The sequence below is a fragment of the Oryctolagus cuniculus genome, chromosome 8 (assembly GCF_964237555.1).
Source record: "Oryctolagus cuniculus chromosome 8, mOryCun1.1, whole genome shotgun sequence".
Classification (NCBI taxonomy): Eukaryota; Metazoa; Chordata; class Mammalia; order Lagomorpha; family Leporidae; genus Oryctolagus; species Oryctolagus cuniculus.
Genome location: NC_091439.1, coordinates 51,732,300 through 51,753,141, shown reverse-complemented (window position 1 = coordinate 51,753,141; position 20,842 = coordinate 51,732,300). Strand labels below are relative to the sequence as shown.

At 36.7% G+C, this 20,842-nt stretch overlaps 1 protein-coding gene across 50 annotated transcripts in view; it reads left to right on the top strand.

Annotated features, from left to right (window-relative positions):
• ANK2 (ankyrin 2) overlaps positions 1-20,842 on the top strand; it is a 677,994-nt gene that overhangs the window by 489,516 nt on the left and 167,636 nt on the right. For all 50 annotated transcript variants that reach the window (XM_070047718.1, XM_070047717.1, XM_070047713.1 and 47 more), the window contains 2 exons: positions 9,050-9,148; positions 11,249-11,347. In XM_070047718.1, the coding sequence (XP_069903819.1) occupies positions 9,050-9,148; positions 11,249-11,347 (198 nt within the window). The remainder of the gene's footprint in view (positions 1-9,049; positions 9,149-11,248; positions 11,348-20,842) is intronic.

Below are 20,842 nucleotides of genomic sequence, written 5' to 3'. Positions count from 1 at the left end.
TTGAAGATTTATTTTTGAAAGACTGAGTTACAGCAAGGCAGAGGCAGAGAGAGCCAGAGAGGTCTTCCATCCGCTGATTCACTCCCCAGATGGCTGCAACAGCCGGGGCTGAGCTGATCCAAAGCCAGGAGCCAGGAGCTTCTTCCAGATATCCCACACGGGTGCAGGGGCCCAAGGGCTCGGGCCATCTTCCACTGTTTTCCCAGGCCATAGCAGAGAGCTGGATAGAAAGTGGAGCAGCTGGGACAAAAACTGGTGCCCACATGGATGCCGGCACTGCAGGCGGCAGCCCCACCAGGTACACCACAGCATTGGCGGCATCATACCTGTTTCTTACAGAGTCATTTCACTGTCTCCAAACGCTTCCTTGAGGTCTTGTCCTGCCTGCAAGCACTGCAGCTGTGAGGCCACCCAGCCTGCAGTTCCCTGTGCCCCTGCCATGATGCCGGGCATCATCAGGCTGCTCACTGTGGTCAACTACTGCAGAAGTTCTCTATAATTTCTCATAAAAATAGCTTAACCAAAGAAATGTGCCGGCTGGCATCACGGCTCAATAGGCTAATCCTCTGTCCGCGGCGCCGGCACACCGGGTTCTAGTCCCGGTTGGGGTGCCGGATTCTGTCCCAGTTGCCCCTCTTCCAGGCCAGCTCTCTGCTGTGGCCAGGGAGTGCAGTGGAGGATGGCCCAAGTGCTTGGGCCCTGCACCCCATGGGAGACCAAGATAAGTACCTGGCTCCTGGCTTAGGATTGGTGCAGCGCTGGCCATAGCGGTCATTTTGGGGGTCAACCAATGGAAGGAAGACCTTTCTCTCTGTCTCTCTCTCTCACTGTCCACTCTGCCTCTCAAAAAAAAAAAAATGTGCCTATGTAGAAATGGCATTTAAATTTGGTGAGTAAACTTTCAGGAGTAAAAGAGCTACTCTTTGAATTAGGGATAAGGGTGACTGCTAATAAACCAGGTTTATTTTATCCATTTGCTTCCTAGGTTTCATTGGAATCAAGTTTCTGAATGAATCAGTACTTTTGTTAGCCCAAATAAACAATATATATTAGACTCAAAAGTGTTCCATTTAGCTGATGGCATTTAATCACAACTTCAGGGACAGAAAATAGAAGTGTCTCTTTGCCTTTCAAACAAATAAAAATAAAAATTGAATCCAGAATGTAACAGGGGTCTACAAAACAGTTCATGGAATATTCACATTATTTATTTTTATTTATTTATTTTTTGACAGGCAGAGTGGACAGTGAGAGAGAGAGACAGAGAGAAAGGTCTTCCTTTTTTTTGCCGTTGGTTCACCCTCCAATGGCCACCGCGGCTGGCACGCTGCAGCCGGCGCATCACGCTGATCCAATGGCAGGAGCCAGGTGCTTCTCCTGGTCTCCCATGGGGTGCAGGGCCCAAGCACTTGGGCCATCCTCCACTGCACTCCCTGGCCACAGCAGAGAGCTGGCCTGGAAGAGGGGCAACCAGGACAGAATCCAGCGCCCCGACCGGGACTAGAACCCGGTGTGCGGGCGCCACACGGCGGAGGATTAGCCTAGTGAGCCGTGGCGCCGGCCCACATTATTTTTTAATTCTGTTTTTCCTCGAATGTTCTTTTTTTAAAAATTAAAAAAAAATGTTAAGGCATTTTTTAAAAAGATTTACTTGTTTAATTGAAAGTCAGTTACACAGAGAGAGAAGGAGAGGCAGAGAGAGAGAGAGGTCTTCCATCCGCTGGTTCACTCCCCAGATGGCCACAAAGGCTGGAGCTCTGCTGGTCCGAAGCCAGGAGCCAGGAGCTTCTTCTGGATCTCCCATGTGGGTGCAGGGCCCAAGGACTTGGGCCATCTTCTACTGCTTTTCGAGGTAATAAGAGAGAGCTGGATTGGAAGTGGAGCAGCCAGGACTCGAACTGGCACCCAAATGAGATGAAGGCACTGAGGGCGGCGGCTTTACACACTATGCCACAGTGCCGGCCCCGAGGCATGTCTTAATACATTAGATTCTCAGGTCACAACAAATGCATAATTACTACAGCAGGATTCTCATCAATTTTCATGTTAGTGTGATATAAATACAAAGAACAGATTCTATGTCATTCATAGATACAATTCTAAGACAGTATTGATGCTTCTCTTCTTCCCTCTGTGCCCCCCTTCCAACCTTCTGAAGGCCCCTGAGGCATAGCCTCAAGGTTTCTGTAATGCTAGTGTGAGCATGAGACTTGCAATGATCTATGGTGGGCTATTGGTGCATCCCAAAAAAATTTTTTTTCTGATAATTCTTTTTGATATTTGGAGCCTCCGCTTTGTAATTAATGAAAAAGAAACTAAGCCAATTGTTGAAGAAATGTTCTGACCTCTTCTGGGCATTTAACGGGTCTCCTTTTATAAGAAAAAATGTAGGTGATGTTTTGAATTCATGAAGAGAAAATTCTGCAGGCAACAAAGATCAGTACTTTGGCATTTGAGTCCTCCTGAGGAAATGTCTCCTAACTGATTAATTTAAGAATATACTTGGATTTCATAAGGTTTTAGATTGTGTTGACTGTTCTATTTGAGACAGTCTTTTTTACCTATAATGATTTAAAAAAAATACCAATGCTTATTGATACAAAAAAAGTCTAGTGCTCTGAAAAATCTACTCTATAGGAATTTGAGACATTGACCTGAGCTTACAACCTGTGGTTCTGTTTTTGTGCCAGTACTATGCTGTATTAATTACTGTAGCTTTGTAATATAGTTTAAAGGCAGCTAGTGTAATGCCTCTTGCTTTGTTCCTTTTTACTCAATATTAGTTTGGCTATTTCAGGTCTTTTGTGGTTCCAGTCAAAATTTAGAATTTTTTTTTTCTAGTTCTGTTTAAAATGTCATAACAATCCAGTTAAAAAGTGGGCAAAGGACTTGAACAGGCATTTTTTCAATGGAGGAAATTCAAATGGCCAACAGACAATTGAAAAAATGCTTAGGATCACTAGCCATCAGAGAAATGCAAATCAAAACCACAATAAGGTTTCACCTCACCCAGTTAGAATGGCTGTCATACAGAAATCAACAAACAACAAATGCTGGCAAAGATGTGAGGAAAAAGGTACCCTAATCCACTCATTTTGGGAATGTAAACTGGTGCAGCCACTGTTGAAGACAGTGTGGAGATAGCTCAGAAATCTGAATATAGACCTACCATATGACCCAACCATTCCACTCCGGGGAATTTACCCAAACAAAAAATATCAGCATATGAGTTATCTGTACCCCCATGTTCATTGCAGCTCATTTCACAATAGCTAAGATATGGAATCAACCCAGATATGCATCAGCTGATGACTGGATAAAGAAATTGTGGTATATATACACTAAAGAGTACTACACAGCTATAAAAAGAAGAAAAAAGTGGGGCCAGTGCTATGGCGCAGTGGGTTAACACCCTGGCCTGAATCGCTGGCATCCCATATGGGCACCGGTTCGAGACCCAGCTGCTCTACTTCCAGTCTAGCTCTCTGCTATGGCCTGGGAAAGCAGTAGAAGATGGCCCAAGACCTTGGGCCCCTGCACCCACATGGGAGACCCAGAAGAAGCTCCTGGCTCCTGGTTGCGGCCAGTTGTGGAGTGAACCAGCAGATGGAAGACCTCTCTCTCTCTCTCTCTGCCTCCCCTCTCTCTGTGTAACTCTGATTTTCAAATAAATAAATAAATCTTTATAAAAATATGAAATCCTGTCTTTTGCAACAAAATGGATGCAATTAGAAACCATTATATTTAGTGAGATAAGCCAGTCCTAAAAAGACAGCTATCATATGTTTTCCCTGATCTGGGGTAACTAATAGAGTATCTAAAATGTAATGTATTGGAGTGAAATAAACATTTTGAGATTTGATGATTTTTTTATAGCCCTTGGCTCTACTGTTGAGGAAAAATGTTTTTTTCTTAATCCTATTTGTTGAACTCTTTACTTAATGTAGGGATAAACTTATGAGTATAAAGTAAACTGAAAATAGATCTTTGCAAAAATTAAGAATGGAAATAGGAGAGGGAGGAGAGAGAAGGGTTGGGGTGTGGGCAGGAAGGAGGGAAGGGTGGCAAGTATCTAGGTAAATATTAAAGCATTAAAGTTTTAAATATGTGTGTTTGAAATCTCTGTATCTTTCTCAGATGTGAAAATAAAAGTAACTTACTAGTGTGATGTTTGTGATTACCACCTTGGTTTTAACAGATGCCTGGTGAAACTATAATCACATGGCTGCCTTATCTCCCCAGTGACAAACAGTATACAATTATGGTATCAAAGACAATAGTTACTGGGGAGTCCAAATACAGCACATCCCTGACACTGTGTAAATTATATCTGTCCACCCAGAATCCACAGTGGTCCCTTATAATACAGTTCCTGCAATATCTGTTTATGTACCTTAGAAAAAATTTTCATTACTCTGAAAAGCATCAGGCTTTGTAAACTCAGATTGACAAATCTTATCAAAAGCAGTTTGTTGTATAGAAACTTGAAAACTTTGATCAATATTTCACACAATGGGGTCCAAATGGAAGATTGATCTTAGAAGACAGGGACTACTACTCTTAGTCTTCACAGACTGCTAATTCTACAAAGAAAAATAGATTGACTAAGAAAGGTCGTCCTTGCTTTATCATGTTAAGGGCACCTTGATGGTAGAGACTGCCAGGATTTTTAAGTATATGTGAGAAAAGAATCTCACCCAAAGCACCATACTCTAGGGTGAAACCTGATGAACCTCGGAGGTGTTCTCAGAAGACAAATTGAAATATAGAATTCAACGCTTTTGTCAGGTTCAAGAATAGGAGCTTCCTTAGATGATTCAGATAATTCATCAACACTTTTAGAGCCACAGTGGAACATTGCTCCTTTAATGGTTATTTCATTTTTCCTAGGAATTATCCTGTAATTGTAACCCCCCAAACATGTTTAATATAAAACAACAATTCTAAGAACAGAGCCACAATAATTCAGCATTTTATAATATTTGAATTATTGCCATTACATTTTTATGAATTATAGGTAAAAAAAATAAAAACTATTTGGGCCAGCGCCGCAGCTCACTAGGCTAATCCTCCACCTGCAGTGCCGGCACCCCAGGTTCTAGTCCCTGTTGGGGCACCAGATTCTGTCCTGGTTGCTCCTCTTCCAGGCCAGCTCTCTGGTGTGGCCCGGGAAGGCAGTGGATGATGGCCCAAGTGCTTGGGCCCTGCATCCCATGGGAGACCAGGAGGAAGCACCTGGCTCCTGGCTTCGGATCGGCACAGCGTGCTGGCCGTAGCGGCCATTTGAGGGGTGAACCAACAGAAGGAAGACCTTTCTCTCTGTGTCTCTCTCCATCTCTCACTGTCTAATTCTACCTGTCAAAAAAATAAAAATAAGTAAATAAATAAAAAATTTAAAAAAAAACCTATTCGACAGTTAGTCTGTTTGGATATACCATGTCAATGACAGATATTTTTGAAACTGATTTTGTTTTCTCTTAGAATGCCTTCTAAGCATTAGGTGATTCAACTTGATTGAAACCTCAAATTGTGCAATTTTCTGTACATGTACAACAAAATAACCAATCACACAGGTAATCCTACATCAGTGAAGAGACAATTCATAAACTCCTAAAAGTGTGCAGACATTATTTTCTACTGTACACAAGCTTCATGGAAAGGCTCCACAAAGATGCACTCTTAAAGGCCAAACAACAACCACCATTACCTTTAACAAAAACAAAATTGTTTTTTAATTACAGCAAAGACTTTGTTACAGTTTGAATGATGAGTTGCATATGGCAAATGTCGACATGTCACGTTTTCGCTCAGGAGTTTTTACAACTTCTCTTGCACTGCTCTGGTTCCTTAGGTGAAGTAAGTCATCTCACAGGATTATAACCAGAACGGTGTCTGCAGCATTCCCCTTTCCCATCTTCTACCCAAGATACATATTTTACCATTTTAAAATGTTTTTAATATTTTATTCTTTTTTATTTTATTTTTAATTGTCACGTAATAGTTATATGTATTTATGATCTATAGTGCAATATTTCCATTCATGCATACATTTTGTAATGACCAAAACAGGGTAATTAGCATATCCATTTCTGGAAACTTTTATAATTGATTTTTTAGTGAAAACATTCAAGATTTTCTCCTGTAGCTATTTTGAAATACTTAATGCCTTATTGTTAACATACTGAGCCTGCTGTGCAAACAATATATCTTACTTCTAACAGACTGTGTACCCATTGCCCATCTTCTCCGTATTCCCCCATCTTCCTTATCCTCTCCAGCCTCCAACAATCACTGCTGTACTCTAATTGTTGGACATCAACTTTTTAGATTCTATATGTGAGAGTCATGCCACATTCATTTTTTTTTGTCTGGCTTGTTTTATTTAACATAATGTCTCCCCAAGGTCCATCCATATTATTACAAATGACAGGATTTCATTCTTTTTTTGTGGATGAATAGTATTCCATTGTGAGTGTGTGTGTGTGTGTGTAGCATATTTATCCATTCATCATTGATGACCCTTGGCTGGTTCTATGTCTTATCTTTGGGAATAGGCTGCAGTGAAGATATCTCTTCAACATACTGATTTCATTTCTTTGGGAGATATACCATTAGTGGGATTATTAGATTGTAAGGTGGTTCTATTTTTTTTAACTTTTATTTAATGAATATAAATTTCCAAAGTACAGCTTATGGATTACAATGGCTTCCCCCCCATAACGTCCCTCCCACCCACAACCCTCCCTTTCCCACTCCCTCTCCCCTTCCATACACATCAAGATTCATTTTCGATTCTCTTTATATACAGAAGATCAGTTTAGCATACATTAAGTAAAAATTTCAACAGTTTGCTCCCACATGGAAACATAAAGTGAAAAATACTGTTTGAGTACTAGTTATAGCATTAAATCTCAATGTACAGCACACTAAGGACAACGATCCTACATGAGGAGTAAGTGCACAGTGACTCCTGTTGTCGACTTAACAAATTGACACTCTTCTATATGGTCTCAGTAATCACCCTAGGCTCTTGTCATGAGCTACCAAGGCTATGGAAGCCCCCTGAGTTCACTGACTCTGATCATATTTAGACAAGGCCATGGTCATAGTGGAAGTCTCTCCTCCCTTCAGAGAAAGGTACCTCCTTCTTTGATGACCCATTCTTTCCACTGGGATCTCACTCGCGGAGATCTTTCATTTAGGTTTTTTTTTTTTTTTTTTTTGCCAGAGTGTCTTGGCTTTCCATGCCTGAAATACTCTCATGGGCTTTTCAGCCGGATCCGCATGCCTTAAGGGCTGATTCTGAGGCCAGAGTGCTATTTAGGACATCTGCCATTCTATGGGTCTGCTGTGTATCTCACTTCCCATGTTGGATCACTCTCCCCTTTATTTATTCTATCGGTTAGTGTTAGCAGGTACTAGACTTGTTTATGTGCTCCCTTTGACTCTTAGTCCTTTCATTATGATCAATTGTGGACTGAAATTGATCACTTGGAATAGTGAGATGGCATTGGTACATGCCACCTTGATGGGATTGAATTGGAATCCCCTGGTATGTTTCTAACTCTACCATTTGAGGTAAGTCAGCTTGAGCATTTTAAAAAAGGTGGTTCTATTTTTGATTTTTTGTAGGAACCTCCATACTGTTTTCTGTAACAGCTGTACTAATTAACGTTCTCACCAATGATGGTTAAGGTTTCCTTCTCCACATCCTCACCAACACTTACCTCTTGTGTTTTTTCATAGCAACCATTCTAACTAAAGTGAGTTGATATCTCCTTGTGGCTCTGATTTGTTTGCGTTTCCTCGATGATTAACAATGTTGAACATTATCCACATACCCGATGATCACTTGTGTATCTTCCTTTGGGAAGTGTCTGTTCAGATTTTGTGCCAATTTTTACTCAGATTATTTCTGTTCTTTTGCTAATGAGTTCCTTTTGCTAATGAGTTCATCTGTAATTTGAATATTAACCCCTTATCAGTTGTGTAGTTTGCAAATATTTTCTGGCATTCTGTAGGCTGTCTTTGCATTCTGTTGATTATTTATTTGGCTGTACAGAAGCTTTTTCATTTGATGCAATCCCTTTTGTTTATTTTGACCTTTGTTACCCACATTTTAGAGGTCTTACCCAAAAAAGTCCCTTGTTCATATTAATTTCATAAGTGTTTATCTATTTTTTTCTAATAATTTCATAACTTGGGATTCACATTTAAGTCTTTAATACATTTTATGTTGATTTTGTATATGGTGAGAGATGAGGTCTAGCTTCATTTTTCTGCATGTAAACATCTGAATTTATCAGCACTATTTTTTGAAATTTTTTTGTTCTTTCCTCTTATGTTCTTGGCATCTTTGTCAAAACCTCAGTTGGCCTTAAATGGGTGGATTTGTTTCTGAACTCTGTTCTGTTCAGTTGGCCCATGCTAATATTGTGCTAGCTTTGTAATATATTTTGAAATCAGGTAGTGTGATGCCTCTAGATTTTTTCTTTTTGCCCAGATTGCGGTGGCATTTCGGGGACTTTGGTGATTTTTTATGAATTTTAAGGACCATTTTTTCCTATTTTTGTGAAGAATGCCATTGTAGATCACTACAGATAGCATGAACTAATTGAGTTTATTCAATGCCATGGTAAGTAATTAATTTTTCAGAGATTTAGATAGATGGGAACCAGATGTTATAGCACTATCAGAGTCTGTAAGATAAATTTTAAATTAAAAAAAAAAAACTCATTTGTTAAAAAGTAAGATTTATGTCCCAGAAACTAGACAACTTTATTTTGGCTGGTGTAATAAATGATGTAGAATTGCTCTTTCTATTTTACTCTTTGGAAAGTATTTTACTATTTCTGTGTGCAAATAAAAAGATTCTTGAAATGAAGTTATCAAGTCTGTGTTTCTAATGAATATCTTTTTATTTCTTTGAATCAAAAGGGAATTAATCATTGTAAACTTCATAAATTCAAATTAATGCAAATTGAAAACAAAATCATCCACTGTCAACCTCATTACTCCACTTCTGAGGCTTTGTTGTTCCTTCTCTTAGAATGGACTCAATGCTCTCCATCTGGCTGCCAAGGAAGGCCATGTGGGACTGGTTCAGGAGTTGCTGGGAAGAGGGTCCTCTGTGGATTCTGCCACGAAGGTAATATTCTTGTTGGTAGAATTTATCTTCCTTAGAAAACAGGAAATGGTTTAGAGCTCATTTTCCCAGTTGTGCATTTCAAAAGTTTACTGGAACACCAAGATTCTTAACAGCACAGAATTGAAATCCTTTCCACTAAACTTTATAGAGTTTGAATTGCTTCATTTAGGAACTTATCAATCACGATGCTCAAGAAATCAATACACCTATTTTCTAGCATATTGTCTTTTCTCCTTTGTTTCACAGAGGGTTCTAGGTTAACACAATACTTTGTAGACAATAGCACCTGTTTCTTAAAGATTAATTTTTAAAAAATTGTTTGGTAAACATCTCAATGGAAATGAAAAAGTTATGTTCCTGCTTCAGTTAAATTGATAAATCTTTTAGTGTATTTACTCATTTTTGTTGAGAACATAAGACTTTATTTTCTAGTGGAAAAGAGGTTTTTAGTTGTGAGTTGGAATTCTAGGGCAAAGTTAGATTGCATCACTATTATATGTATTTGTAAAAAAAAAAGGCCTCATTTTTAAAGAAATGTACAAGATATACTTGATATACTTGATATACTAGAAACTATTGCTCACTTGTTGATGCTTCTTCTGGTTCTGAATCTGTTGGGGATTCATCTCAACAACAGAAAAATTTGAAAATTCTGTTAATGATGACAAATCTTTATCTTTTGAAGGTGAAATTTTGTTAGGAAAAAACACAGTAGCCAATCAGCTTGCTGATGAGGCCTGGGGTGTGGAATATGACTTGGGAGATGCAGACGTGGGAAATCAGACATTCCAGCTTTGGGCTGGGGGCATTAGTCTAATCAGGAGTGGACACAAAGAGTTTGGAAATAAACTAGAAATATGACCAGTTAGCCCAGATTTATAATACCTCATACAAAACTACCAAAATGTTCACTGGTGCTGCTTATACTAAAATATACCAGAGAGCAATATCAGCAGAAATTAAAAAACAACAACAACAACAACAAAAAACTCTTCAGCAATTCCAAGGAATTTAAAATATAAATTCAGTTTATGCAATAAATTTCTTATTTTGGACATAAAGAGAGAAAGCATTTTTATTGATCTTTCTTTGAGCACATCAAATAAATGTTGAACAAATATTTAAAGAATAGTTTGAATGTAGATCAGTTTATTTGTTTACACTGCATTTCACAAAACCTAACACTTTTTGTTTGCTTATGTGTTTATTATTATTTTTGTTTCTCCTTTTTTTAAACTCTTGCTATTTTAAAATGGATTTGCTTTTAATCATAGATCATTGTTGTAGAACTTTCTAAAAAAAAAACTCACTTAAAAAGAAGGAAACAGTCCTCTAAATACAAATTGAATGGTTAATGATCCCACAGAGATCTGGTAATAGAAAGGGAAATGGCATGGAATCTAAAGATTTTTTGCTCTTATGTTATTTATTTTAATGATACCACAGCTAGTCTTTAAGTTTTTAGCCTATATTTTATTTTCCTGATAGGTTAAAATTGTTTTCACTGGTGATTGGTGATGTGTACAATAAAATTTGATGTAATGAATGGAAGAAATCATTGGTAATTTATGATTCATGTAAAATTTGATTTTTTTGTTCACTCCCAAAATATTATGAGCATCAATCATGCACCCTAGTGTGTGGAAACACAATTGTAAGCAAAATCATTTTCTTTACCCCTAAAAATCCATTGGTTTCTTGCAAGGTGAAATAAGCTCAATGTTTCAGTAAACATTATTCTTAAGTTAGTATTTCCTTGTGGCGGGATTTTTTGTTGTTGTTGATGAAATACCAAGTCTCCCATGAAATATTATCATATATACACAATCACAAGCATCACTGATTTTATTTTTGTTCACAAAGAATTTCGTCATTCTAGGCTCTTTTCACTGCATAAGTATTGTGAATGATAAAAAAAAGACATTATATGAAATGGTCAGATTTGTTATGGTGAAAAATAGCTTCCGCAATGTGCACTGCAATCTTAATATAATGACAGATTTTAACTAGTTGAAGTAACCAGCAAAGTTGAAAATGCCAACATGTTTTGATTTTTGCAAAATTTGGAAATGTTTAATGGTTCCTCTTTCTCCCAAACAGAAGGGAAACACTGCTCTTCACATCGCATCTTTGGCTGGACAAGCAGAAGTTGTGAAGGTTCTTGTTAAGGAAGGAGCCAATATTAATGCACAGTCTCAGGTATTCCATTCAGATTATCTAATGTAAATACATATAAATTAGAATAGTTTGTGAAGTTAATGTAATGGGTTTAACTAGCTGTTAGGCAGATAAGTTTATTATAAATGCTCCTTCACTTATTTTAGACAAGTATTTTATGAGCTTATGAGATGAAATTTCTTATTTTTGACATATTATAATCTCCCCTTTAATATAACTGAACACTTAATAAATGTAAGTCTATGATTGTGTTTATATAGTTCAAAAAATAATACAAAGTGATTTTTTCATTATGACAGCAACATCTGTGAAATATGAATTATTCATACTAGTTTCATCTTGTTCTATAAAAATATTTTCTCTCCTTAAATTTAGAAAATTTTCAAATGATTAACATTCCAGTGAGAAATCTACTTTAAGGTGGGAATCATACTATTTTGGTTAACTCGCACTACAAATATGGGCTTTACTAAAATGCTTAGGGAGACAGGAAAATTTAACCTCCACAGGCTAATGTTGCACACAATAATAACCAGTATACATATGGACTTAAAATGAAATTAACAAAAATTTTAAACAATTATTTCATCAAATTATACTATAAACTTGACCCTGAACTTTTTAATATGGAAAGTTGAAGAAAATATTGTTTTGCTCAACACTTTTCTCTTGATATCTGTTTTGTATGTAGGAGTTGAGCTGTCTTTATAATAAAATCCATTTCTTTTAGTTTTTGTTAATGTTTTTCTTTAGCCTTTCTGCTAACACAGATCACATAAGTGGGGATATTGACAAAATAAACCAACTCCTTTCTGTTCTTTGGGATAACTTTGCCAGTTTGCCTTTGAAGGTCATTGTGTAGAAAAATGTATTAGCTGTGTTGTTCATTCATTCCCCACATACGCATAGCTCTGGCTATACAGAGGATACAATTTCTAGACCCAAAAATTATTTAAGGCATAGGTTAGAAATTATGTTGAAATTATGATGGATTAGGTACTATCTGCTTTTATCTCTATAAATCATATTATTTTAATTAGTCACATTTCCTTCCTTACAACCCAAATTTTAGTTTAATAAGCATCAGTGTTTTAGAATATGTTGAAATATGCCTTAAGCTAAAAGCTTTATTAAATGGAATTCTAAAAACTTTCTTCCATCTTCTACTCTGAAATAAGTGGAAAACTTTTGTTTATAGCAGGAGAACATCTTTTCGCTTTAGTGCAGAGGTTCTTAGCCCTTAGCCTGCAGCATGATCATCTGCAGGGATTGTTGAAATATATTTTGGGGCCCATTGAGTTTCTGGTTCAGTTTTGGTGTAGAACCTGAGAATTTCCATTTTTATAAATCCTTAGGTGATTATCAGCTGAGATACCTCATCTGTTGATGCAGAACTACTGCGTTAGAGAATGTGAGAGAAAGCTTGAGTGTGAGATGTTGTAGTAAGAGTCACTGAGTGTTGAGGCAGGTATCATGCTGCCACTTGTCACATCCCTATCCCATTTTAGAGTGCATACAATTGAATATTACCTGTGCTTTTGACCCAGCTTCCAGCTAATGTGCACCATGAGAGTCAGCAAATTATGACTCTGGTACTTCGGTACCTTTCACTCCTACGGGGCACCTATATAGAGTTCCTGACTCATAGCTTTGGCCTGGCCCAGCCCCAACTGTTGCAAGCATTTTGGGGGTGAACCAGTGGATAAAAGATCCTTTGCTCTCCTTTATCTCTTTCTCTGTCTCTCCCCTTCTAACCCTCCCTCTCCCCCTTACTCTGACTTTCAAATAAATAAAAATATTAAAAAGAAAAGATTTGCTAAATGTAGTTTCAACTCCATGTTTAAATCAACGGTATACTTATAAGGCTGGCACTGTGGCATAGTGACTAAAAGCTGCCACCTACAGTGCCAGCATCCCATATGGGCCTGGGAAAGAAACAGAAGATGGCCCAAGTCCTTGGGCCCCTGCAACTATGTGGGAGATCCAGAGGAGGCTCCAGGCTCCTGGCTTCAGATTGGCTCAGCTCTGGCCCTTGTAGCCATCTGGGGAATAAACCAGCGAATGGAAGATCTGTCTCTCTCTGTGTCTCTGCTTCTGCCTCTCTGTAACTCTGCCTTTCCAATAAATAAATCTTTAAAAAAAAGTCAATTGCTCCTAGAAGGGTCTCTCTACTTTGACAGGAAATCCACCTATATTGGTGCTGTTTATACCTAAGAGTATAGCTCCTTTTCTCAAAATGATTAACAAAATAGTGATGTCATAAGAGTTGACAGGTGACAAATACTGCAAAGTAAATGTGTGTTAAAATATATGTTATCAGTTATTTCACAATGGTTATTGGAAATTTAAATGCTTTGGAGAGTTTCAAGAATAAGCTAAAACCATTTAATCAGTGGTTTGTTTTCATTCAGAGTCAAAAAGTCATTTCTCTTGGTCATAATCATGCCAGATTCTAATAGATTTTTTTTTAAGATTTATTTATTTATTTGAAAGTCAGAGTTACACAGAGAGAGGAGAGGCAGAAAGAGAGAGAAGTCTTCCATCTGCTGGTTCACTCCTCAATTGGCTGCAACTGCTGGAGCTCTGCCGATCCAAAGCCAGGAGCCAGGAGCCTCTTCTAGGTCTCCCACATGGGTTCAGGGACCCAAGCAGTTGGGCCATCTTCCACTGCTTTCCCAGGCCATAGCATAGAGCTGGATCAGAAGTGGAGCAGCCGGGATGCAAACTGGCACCCAGGTGGGATGCCGGCACTGCAGGCAACGGCTTTTACCTGCTACACCAGAGCGCCAGCCCCTGTAACAGATCTTAAAAGTTAAGGTTTAGAGTTTAGAACAGTCCTTACTTGTGCTGTTTAATATTTGCCCAATTTAAGATTTACATTGTAGGGATCCTGACAAATAGTTTCAAACTGATTTTTACTGTGATTATATTATAGGGTGAAATGAACTAATAATCAAATTTTAGTATATTTTTCTAAATACATAAGTCATTTGATAAGACCTATGATATTATTTGATATATTGAATTTATGTAGCCATCATAACAAATTAACAAAAATATTTTTACTTAGAATATATTATGATTCAGTGATTAAAATTAAAATAGAGGAGTTTGTTTATACAGGTTGATTTTTTTGCATCTGAATATAAACAGACCCCTGAAGATATCGTTTTAGTGACACTGAGGAATAATTTGAGTCCTATCTCATATTGATACCCCCCAGCTCTGTCTTATATAAAGTATTGATTTCTTTATGTGATAATACTGGGTGTCAGATTGATGAGTGGAAGACATGTTTACAGCAATTGGACTGTCATTTATTTTGGAAACCAGAAAAAGAATGTAGGAATCCTAATTGTATAACATAAATTCTGATTTTGTACTCAAATATACCTCCTTCTGCATATTTCTAAGAATATCATTCAAGGCACTAAAATCAGGGTAGTCTGAAATTATAAGAACATTGGCAGTTGCATAGTACTTTGCCTTTGAGGAATTTGGAAATGGGCCACTAAAGTTATTTTTGATTTAAGTAAGAAACTTTCCAAAAAGCTCCAAGGAATAAATGTTCAATAAAGATTTTGTAGTCCTTATGTTATGGAGAAGTACACATTATTGATTTTTCTGCATTCTTTACATAAACTATGAGAGCCATGTGAGGCTTATCTCCACATGACATGAGCCCAAATTTGGTCAGCGATGTCCTTAATTCGTGAGGAGTTCAGAACACCAGCAGGATCAATTCAAATATTTTAAATGGAATTATGTATTGTTATAATAATCATGAAAAATGTGGTTTTCAGTAATGCCCCTGACCATGTAGCTCTCTGACTTGGTCCTTTGGACTCTTGGATTCAGCGGCATGGAGGTCTCATCAGGACCACAGTGGAAACTGTTTTGGTTGAATGATGGGGCCAGAAGTCAAATTTGGGTAACTAAACAAATGTTACTTGCTCCAAGAATGGTTGCTTGCTTTCTAAAAACAGGCTCTTGTGGAAAATCTTGACTAGGTACCTTAACATCTTTAAACAGTTCGGCCTGAGTGATGTAGGAATGATGTCCATCTGTTATGAGGCATTTGTTTGATTACTTTTATAACACACAAATCTAATTGACTCAGAGAAATGACTTTTAAAAATTGTTCCAATTTCATGTTGTTATTAATGAAATAATACCATGAAAGTATTTTAAAGTATTCTTTGAGTCATGAGTTCCTTTAACTATTTGTAGCACTTCCTCTTGATTTTTTTGTCTGTTCACATTTGCCCATCTCAGGTTTATTGTTTAATGTATGTAGTTTCTTCAGAGTTGGATATTTGAGTGCAGATAATATTTTCCTCATTTTTTTGTTGTTTTAGGATTTTGCCCACTACATTGCTCATATATGATTGGAATCCAAACATACATGTCCTCTTCATGTATAAGTATTCATTTTGTTGCATATTCCAATCATTCCCAACAGTAGACATTAATATTACTAATAATACAAGTGATAATGGTGACTACTTGGCACTGTCTCTAGTGCATTGTATACATTATTGATTTATTAATAACAAATTAAAACTCAGATGGTTTATTTACTTCATTCTCAGGTAGCATTGCTTCTTATAGTTCCCATAACAGTTATACTTTCTCTACAGACATCAAAGAATAATTTTTAGAATTTATTTTTGTTCTAACTTATACTCTATTCAGGTCCAAATAAGTTGATTCTCTTGAGTGAATGCATACAAAAGGTTTTAGGTGGAAATTTTTCACTCAGTATTATTTATGAACTGTAAACATTATGGATCTGAAAAGAAAGATTTTGCTACTACTACTGAGAAAATCTGGCATTAATATTTCCCCTGTTTAAATTTCTCTACAAAAATATGACTTTTAATTCCCACAGGAGAATATTTTTATTTGGGTCTTTATTATATTCTTTAAATACAGATTCATTAAATGAGAGTGACCTCTACGGTAAAGCAAAGTTACATTAAAATTCCTATTTTTTTTTTTGTTTGTTTTCACAAAGCAAACTGGTTTGGGTTATGTATATTCTCCACAATTAAAAACTAAAAAGAAAACTAGATTCTACATCAGGCATTGTTTGTACATAACAGAACTAAGCAAAATTATAGAGGTTGTGCATAATAAAGCTGCTCAACCTTTAGGAAAATGTGAATTTATTAGAAAAAGGCGCTGCCTTCCTGTGTCTGCATTGGTGGGAAGCTGGGTCACGGAGCCAGAATCCAAAGCCAAATCCAGGCATTCCTAAGAGATTGTGGACATCCTAATCAGCATCTCAACAGCTTGGCTATATGCTCACCCCAAGACTAATTTTAATGTGTGCTTAAATTTGTTATTTTAATTTTATTCTCTTTTTATAGTTATATGGATTAGCAGTGGTTATTGTGACCTTAGGTGCGGAGAAATTTAAGGCACGAGTATGAAAACTAAGGTTTTATCATCAATTAATGATGGATCCACAAACCCATGTTTATTTGGTATGGACAGGCACTTTCCTTGCAAGTAATTATCAGCATAGTTCACAGTTTTCAATTAAATTGCTTTTACACTTTCTGCCTCCTCTAGAGAAGTCCAAACCCTGGCTTACCTCCCATAAGAGCCAAATCTCTGAGCTAAACACCATCAACTCTCTGCTTGTCTAAGTGTGGACTTGCTAGGGTAACAAAAACATGTCACAACAGCCAGGCAAATAGTGAATGCAGGGATCAGGTGCCTTGTCAGCTTCCTGTAACCGCTCATTCACTTGGGCTATTCTTTACCTAAACACAGTTGTTAACAAGTCTAAAAATGAAATATAATTTCTGAAGTATGCTCTATGCTATTTTCTTTGATTCATTTTTCTTACCCATCTCTACATTCTTTTTATTTGTTCTTGGAGTTCTTTTTGTTATAGTTCTTTTGTAGACTCTAGAAGCAGAGATCTTTTTCTCTTCAGCTTATTTTAATGGAAAATAATTTCAAATAAGGCGCTCTCATTTCGTATTCTTGATATCACATTTTACTGAAAATTAATTTCTATTTTTCTAATTCTTTTTGCTTGTTCTATGATCAATACTTTTTGTTCTTTCAGTCCTGAAAGTGTTATTCCAAAAAAAGGCTTTTCAATTAGCAACTCAAAAGTGATTAAGCTATTATTTTATTACCTTTTAGATTTCCACAGATCATGACTATTAATGGCAGTTGCAAAAGTGTCACCATTGGTTACACCCTCAGAATTTTGGGGGCGCATGCACCTACTGTATGCAATAATTATTGCCTTTTTAGGTTTAGTTTCCAATAATCTTTTCTTTTTTGGCTCCAACCCATTGTCACAATTTGAATTGGATTATGAAGAGGAAGAAAGCCTACATGGTTGGCCAGCATGCCCATCACCCTGAATCGCTTCCATATGGTTTTAGAGACATCCTTGGCTCTCAAAAGCAAAAACTCATAATGGAACACTCTGTTCTGTGGCACAGCACGCACACACACACACACACACACTCAGTATAAAAATGGATCTATGGTTCAATTCCCAAAAAAGGTTTTATCTTCAGGCTTTTTTCCACAAATCCATACATACTTTTTTTTTTCTTTCTTAATAAAGGTCTTGGCTTTTGTTATAGTAGGTACCTTACTGTTTGTATTATAAGTGTTCTGAAGTTTAGATGAAAGCAGGAACTTAAATTTGGACAAGAATAAGAAAGAGTCAGGACATTTGTGTTACCTTTATGACTGTGAAAGTCAGTGTATTGGGTAACTAACAATTTGTAAGAACATCAGTGTTCTTCAGCACTCCAGCTTAAAGGAAATATACTTTCTCCAACTTTCCAGGCTCCAGTATGCTAGGAGAAATTATAATTCATGTCTTTAAAATTTTGTCTAGAAAGGTGTTGCTCTCCCCTATTCCAGTAGAACTCCAACATTAAAAATCATAGTCTGCTAAGTAAGCACACCCACACCCCACACACACATGCAAGCACATATGTGTACATATCTGAAAAGACAAGATACTGTGTTTTCATTTAGAATAGAATAAAGCAATTTTTCGACTTTTGAAGCAAAATCAATACCATTGTATTTTGTCTTTATACTTTTTTTGTCTTTATACTTTATTTTTTTCTTTGTACTTTATTTGGGGGTAGATGGTAGTTGTCATTTTATATGAAATTCTAATGAATTATGACAAAGTGTCAGCAAATCTGAAATCTTCGGTAAATGTCTCATTTACCACTTCAGAAGCCTATGCAAGTCCAATATCACTGTGTTTTAAAGGGACTAAATCTGTGGTCTGCTAAGACTTGTAAAAGTAAATGGCAAAGGTGGCCTTCAGTTTCTGTTCAGATTTCACATAAATATTTTTCTTTATCCCTCCTTCTGAGTTAAAATGAGGGGTAAGCTGCTCTGGCAGTAAATTGTTGACATGGCATTGTAGTGGTCAGACTCTCACCCCACATCTCATGGCACATTCCGCAACAGTGTGATGCTAGATGACATCATGGGGAAGGAAAATGATGATTCTTCAAGGAAAGTATAACAAAATAAAACAAACATAAATATACAACACCAAATAAAATTGCCAATAGCAAAAGATAAAAGTAACCACTCACATACTCAGTTTTTGATATCCAAAATGTGCTCCCTAATGTTTGTCAGGGCTATAACAATAAGAGGTGGAGGAAGACCTGGGGAATGATGACTGAACAGCCCTATAAGGAAAGAAGGCATTGATATGCAAATCAGGGGTGAGAAGAGGTGAAGGGTGCTAGGAGAAAATGAAATCATATATGCAAGAGCCTATGGGAAATGGGGAATTGGGAAGCTAAAACATCAAGGAGAAATAAATGTGTGAGAAGAGGCCCGAGAGAAAAAGCCAGATCCTACAAGACTGTTAGTTATATTAAGAATTTTGTTGTAAGATGTTTATCCTGGGCCCAGTGCGAATGAAGATGGGAGATGGAAAAGGCTTTTTTGAGGAAAGCACTTGGTCAGTTTTTTCTTGATGTCTTATATCCTGAATTACTTCTGCTCCCTATTCATTAGATTTATTGATTCTTAGGAGTAAGAACACAAGAAAATCTATGTTTGCATTCTTAAGGAAAGACTGTCATAAAAAAAAAGCCTAAAAAGAAGAGTAAAACCTATGAGGATAGCTTAAAGATAATTAGGAACTTAACTAATGACAAAGAAAGATGAGGAAAGAAATCAAAACTTTTTAACTATATCAAGAACTTTTAAACAGATCAGAGATTTGGAACTTTTATTAACATGCAATATAATCTCTGATTAAAAATTGATTTTTGCATGGATGTAAACATCCCAAAGGTCATGAATTGTTTATTGTTCCTATTCATAACACAAATATTTAGTAAATGGACAGGCTGTCATGATTTTGGTTGTAGCCTTTCTTTTTCCTTTATTCCTCTACTGTGGCATTGATTAATAATCAAATAATCTGAATTTAAGAACAAGGTCTCACATTCAACGACTTCTTAGATGTATACTTCGGTATTTCTTCAATTTTCTGAAGTTGTTTGAAAAGCTATTCACTTCCTAAATGAGCATTGTGTTGATATTTTAATAAAAAAAAAGTCAAACATAAAGGCCAACACTGAGGATGGTGTTTTAACTATTTTGAAGTCTTTTATGCTTGAACTCTTACATCTTTGATTTTATTTTGGAAGTGTGAATTTCTTATGTTCTGTGCATATTATGCTTCTCATTGTTATTATAGTACTATAGAACTGGAAGGAGATAGATATCACAGACATTGTATCCTTGGCACTTACAGGCATCTGAAGTCCACAGAGTCAAATATCTTCCCCAAACTCATAGTGGTGATTTCTGTCTTTGGGTTAAATACTCCATATATTAAATACTCCATATGTTTTGAGTATTTTTCTGTCTTCCTGACCATTTATTTATTTATTTAAGTCTACAAGTAATGCACAAATATAGTCTAGTTTTTCAATTTTATTTATTTGTTTATTTGAGAAGCAGAGAGAAAGAGGAGGAGAGAGAGTGCTCCTATCTGCAGGTTCACCCCCTAAATTCCCACAAAAGCTGAGGCTGAGCCAGGCCAACTCTGGGAGCTGGGAACCCAATGTGGGTCCTCCACATGGGTGGCAGGAACCCAATGACTGGGCCATCACTGCAATCTTCCAGGGTCTGCATTACCAGGGAGCTGGAATCAGGAACCAGAGCCATGAGTCAAACTCATGTACTCTTAACTGGGATTTTAACCACTATTCTAAATGCCTGCCCCTATATTCTTATTTTAAGCAATTGAAACAATACAAAAGTATGTAACAAGGAGGATCATTCTTCTTTCCCAAGCCCCAGCTATTATGACCTTATTTGAAAGTAATAATTTTTTAATTGTTTTCTAAGCAGTTAAATTCTCTTTATACTATATTGTGATGCTTTATAAACAATTACATCATATAATTCCTTAATGAAATTTTCTAGGTACACTTGTTTATTTTTTTTTTATTTTTATTTTTTGACAGGCAGAGTGGACAGTGA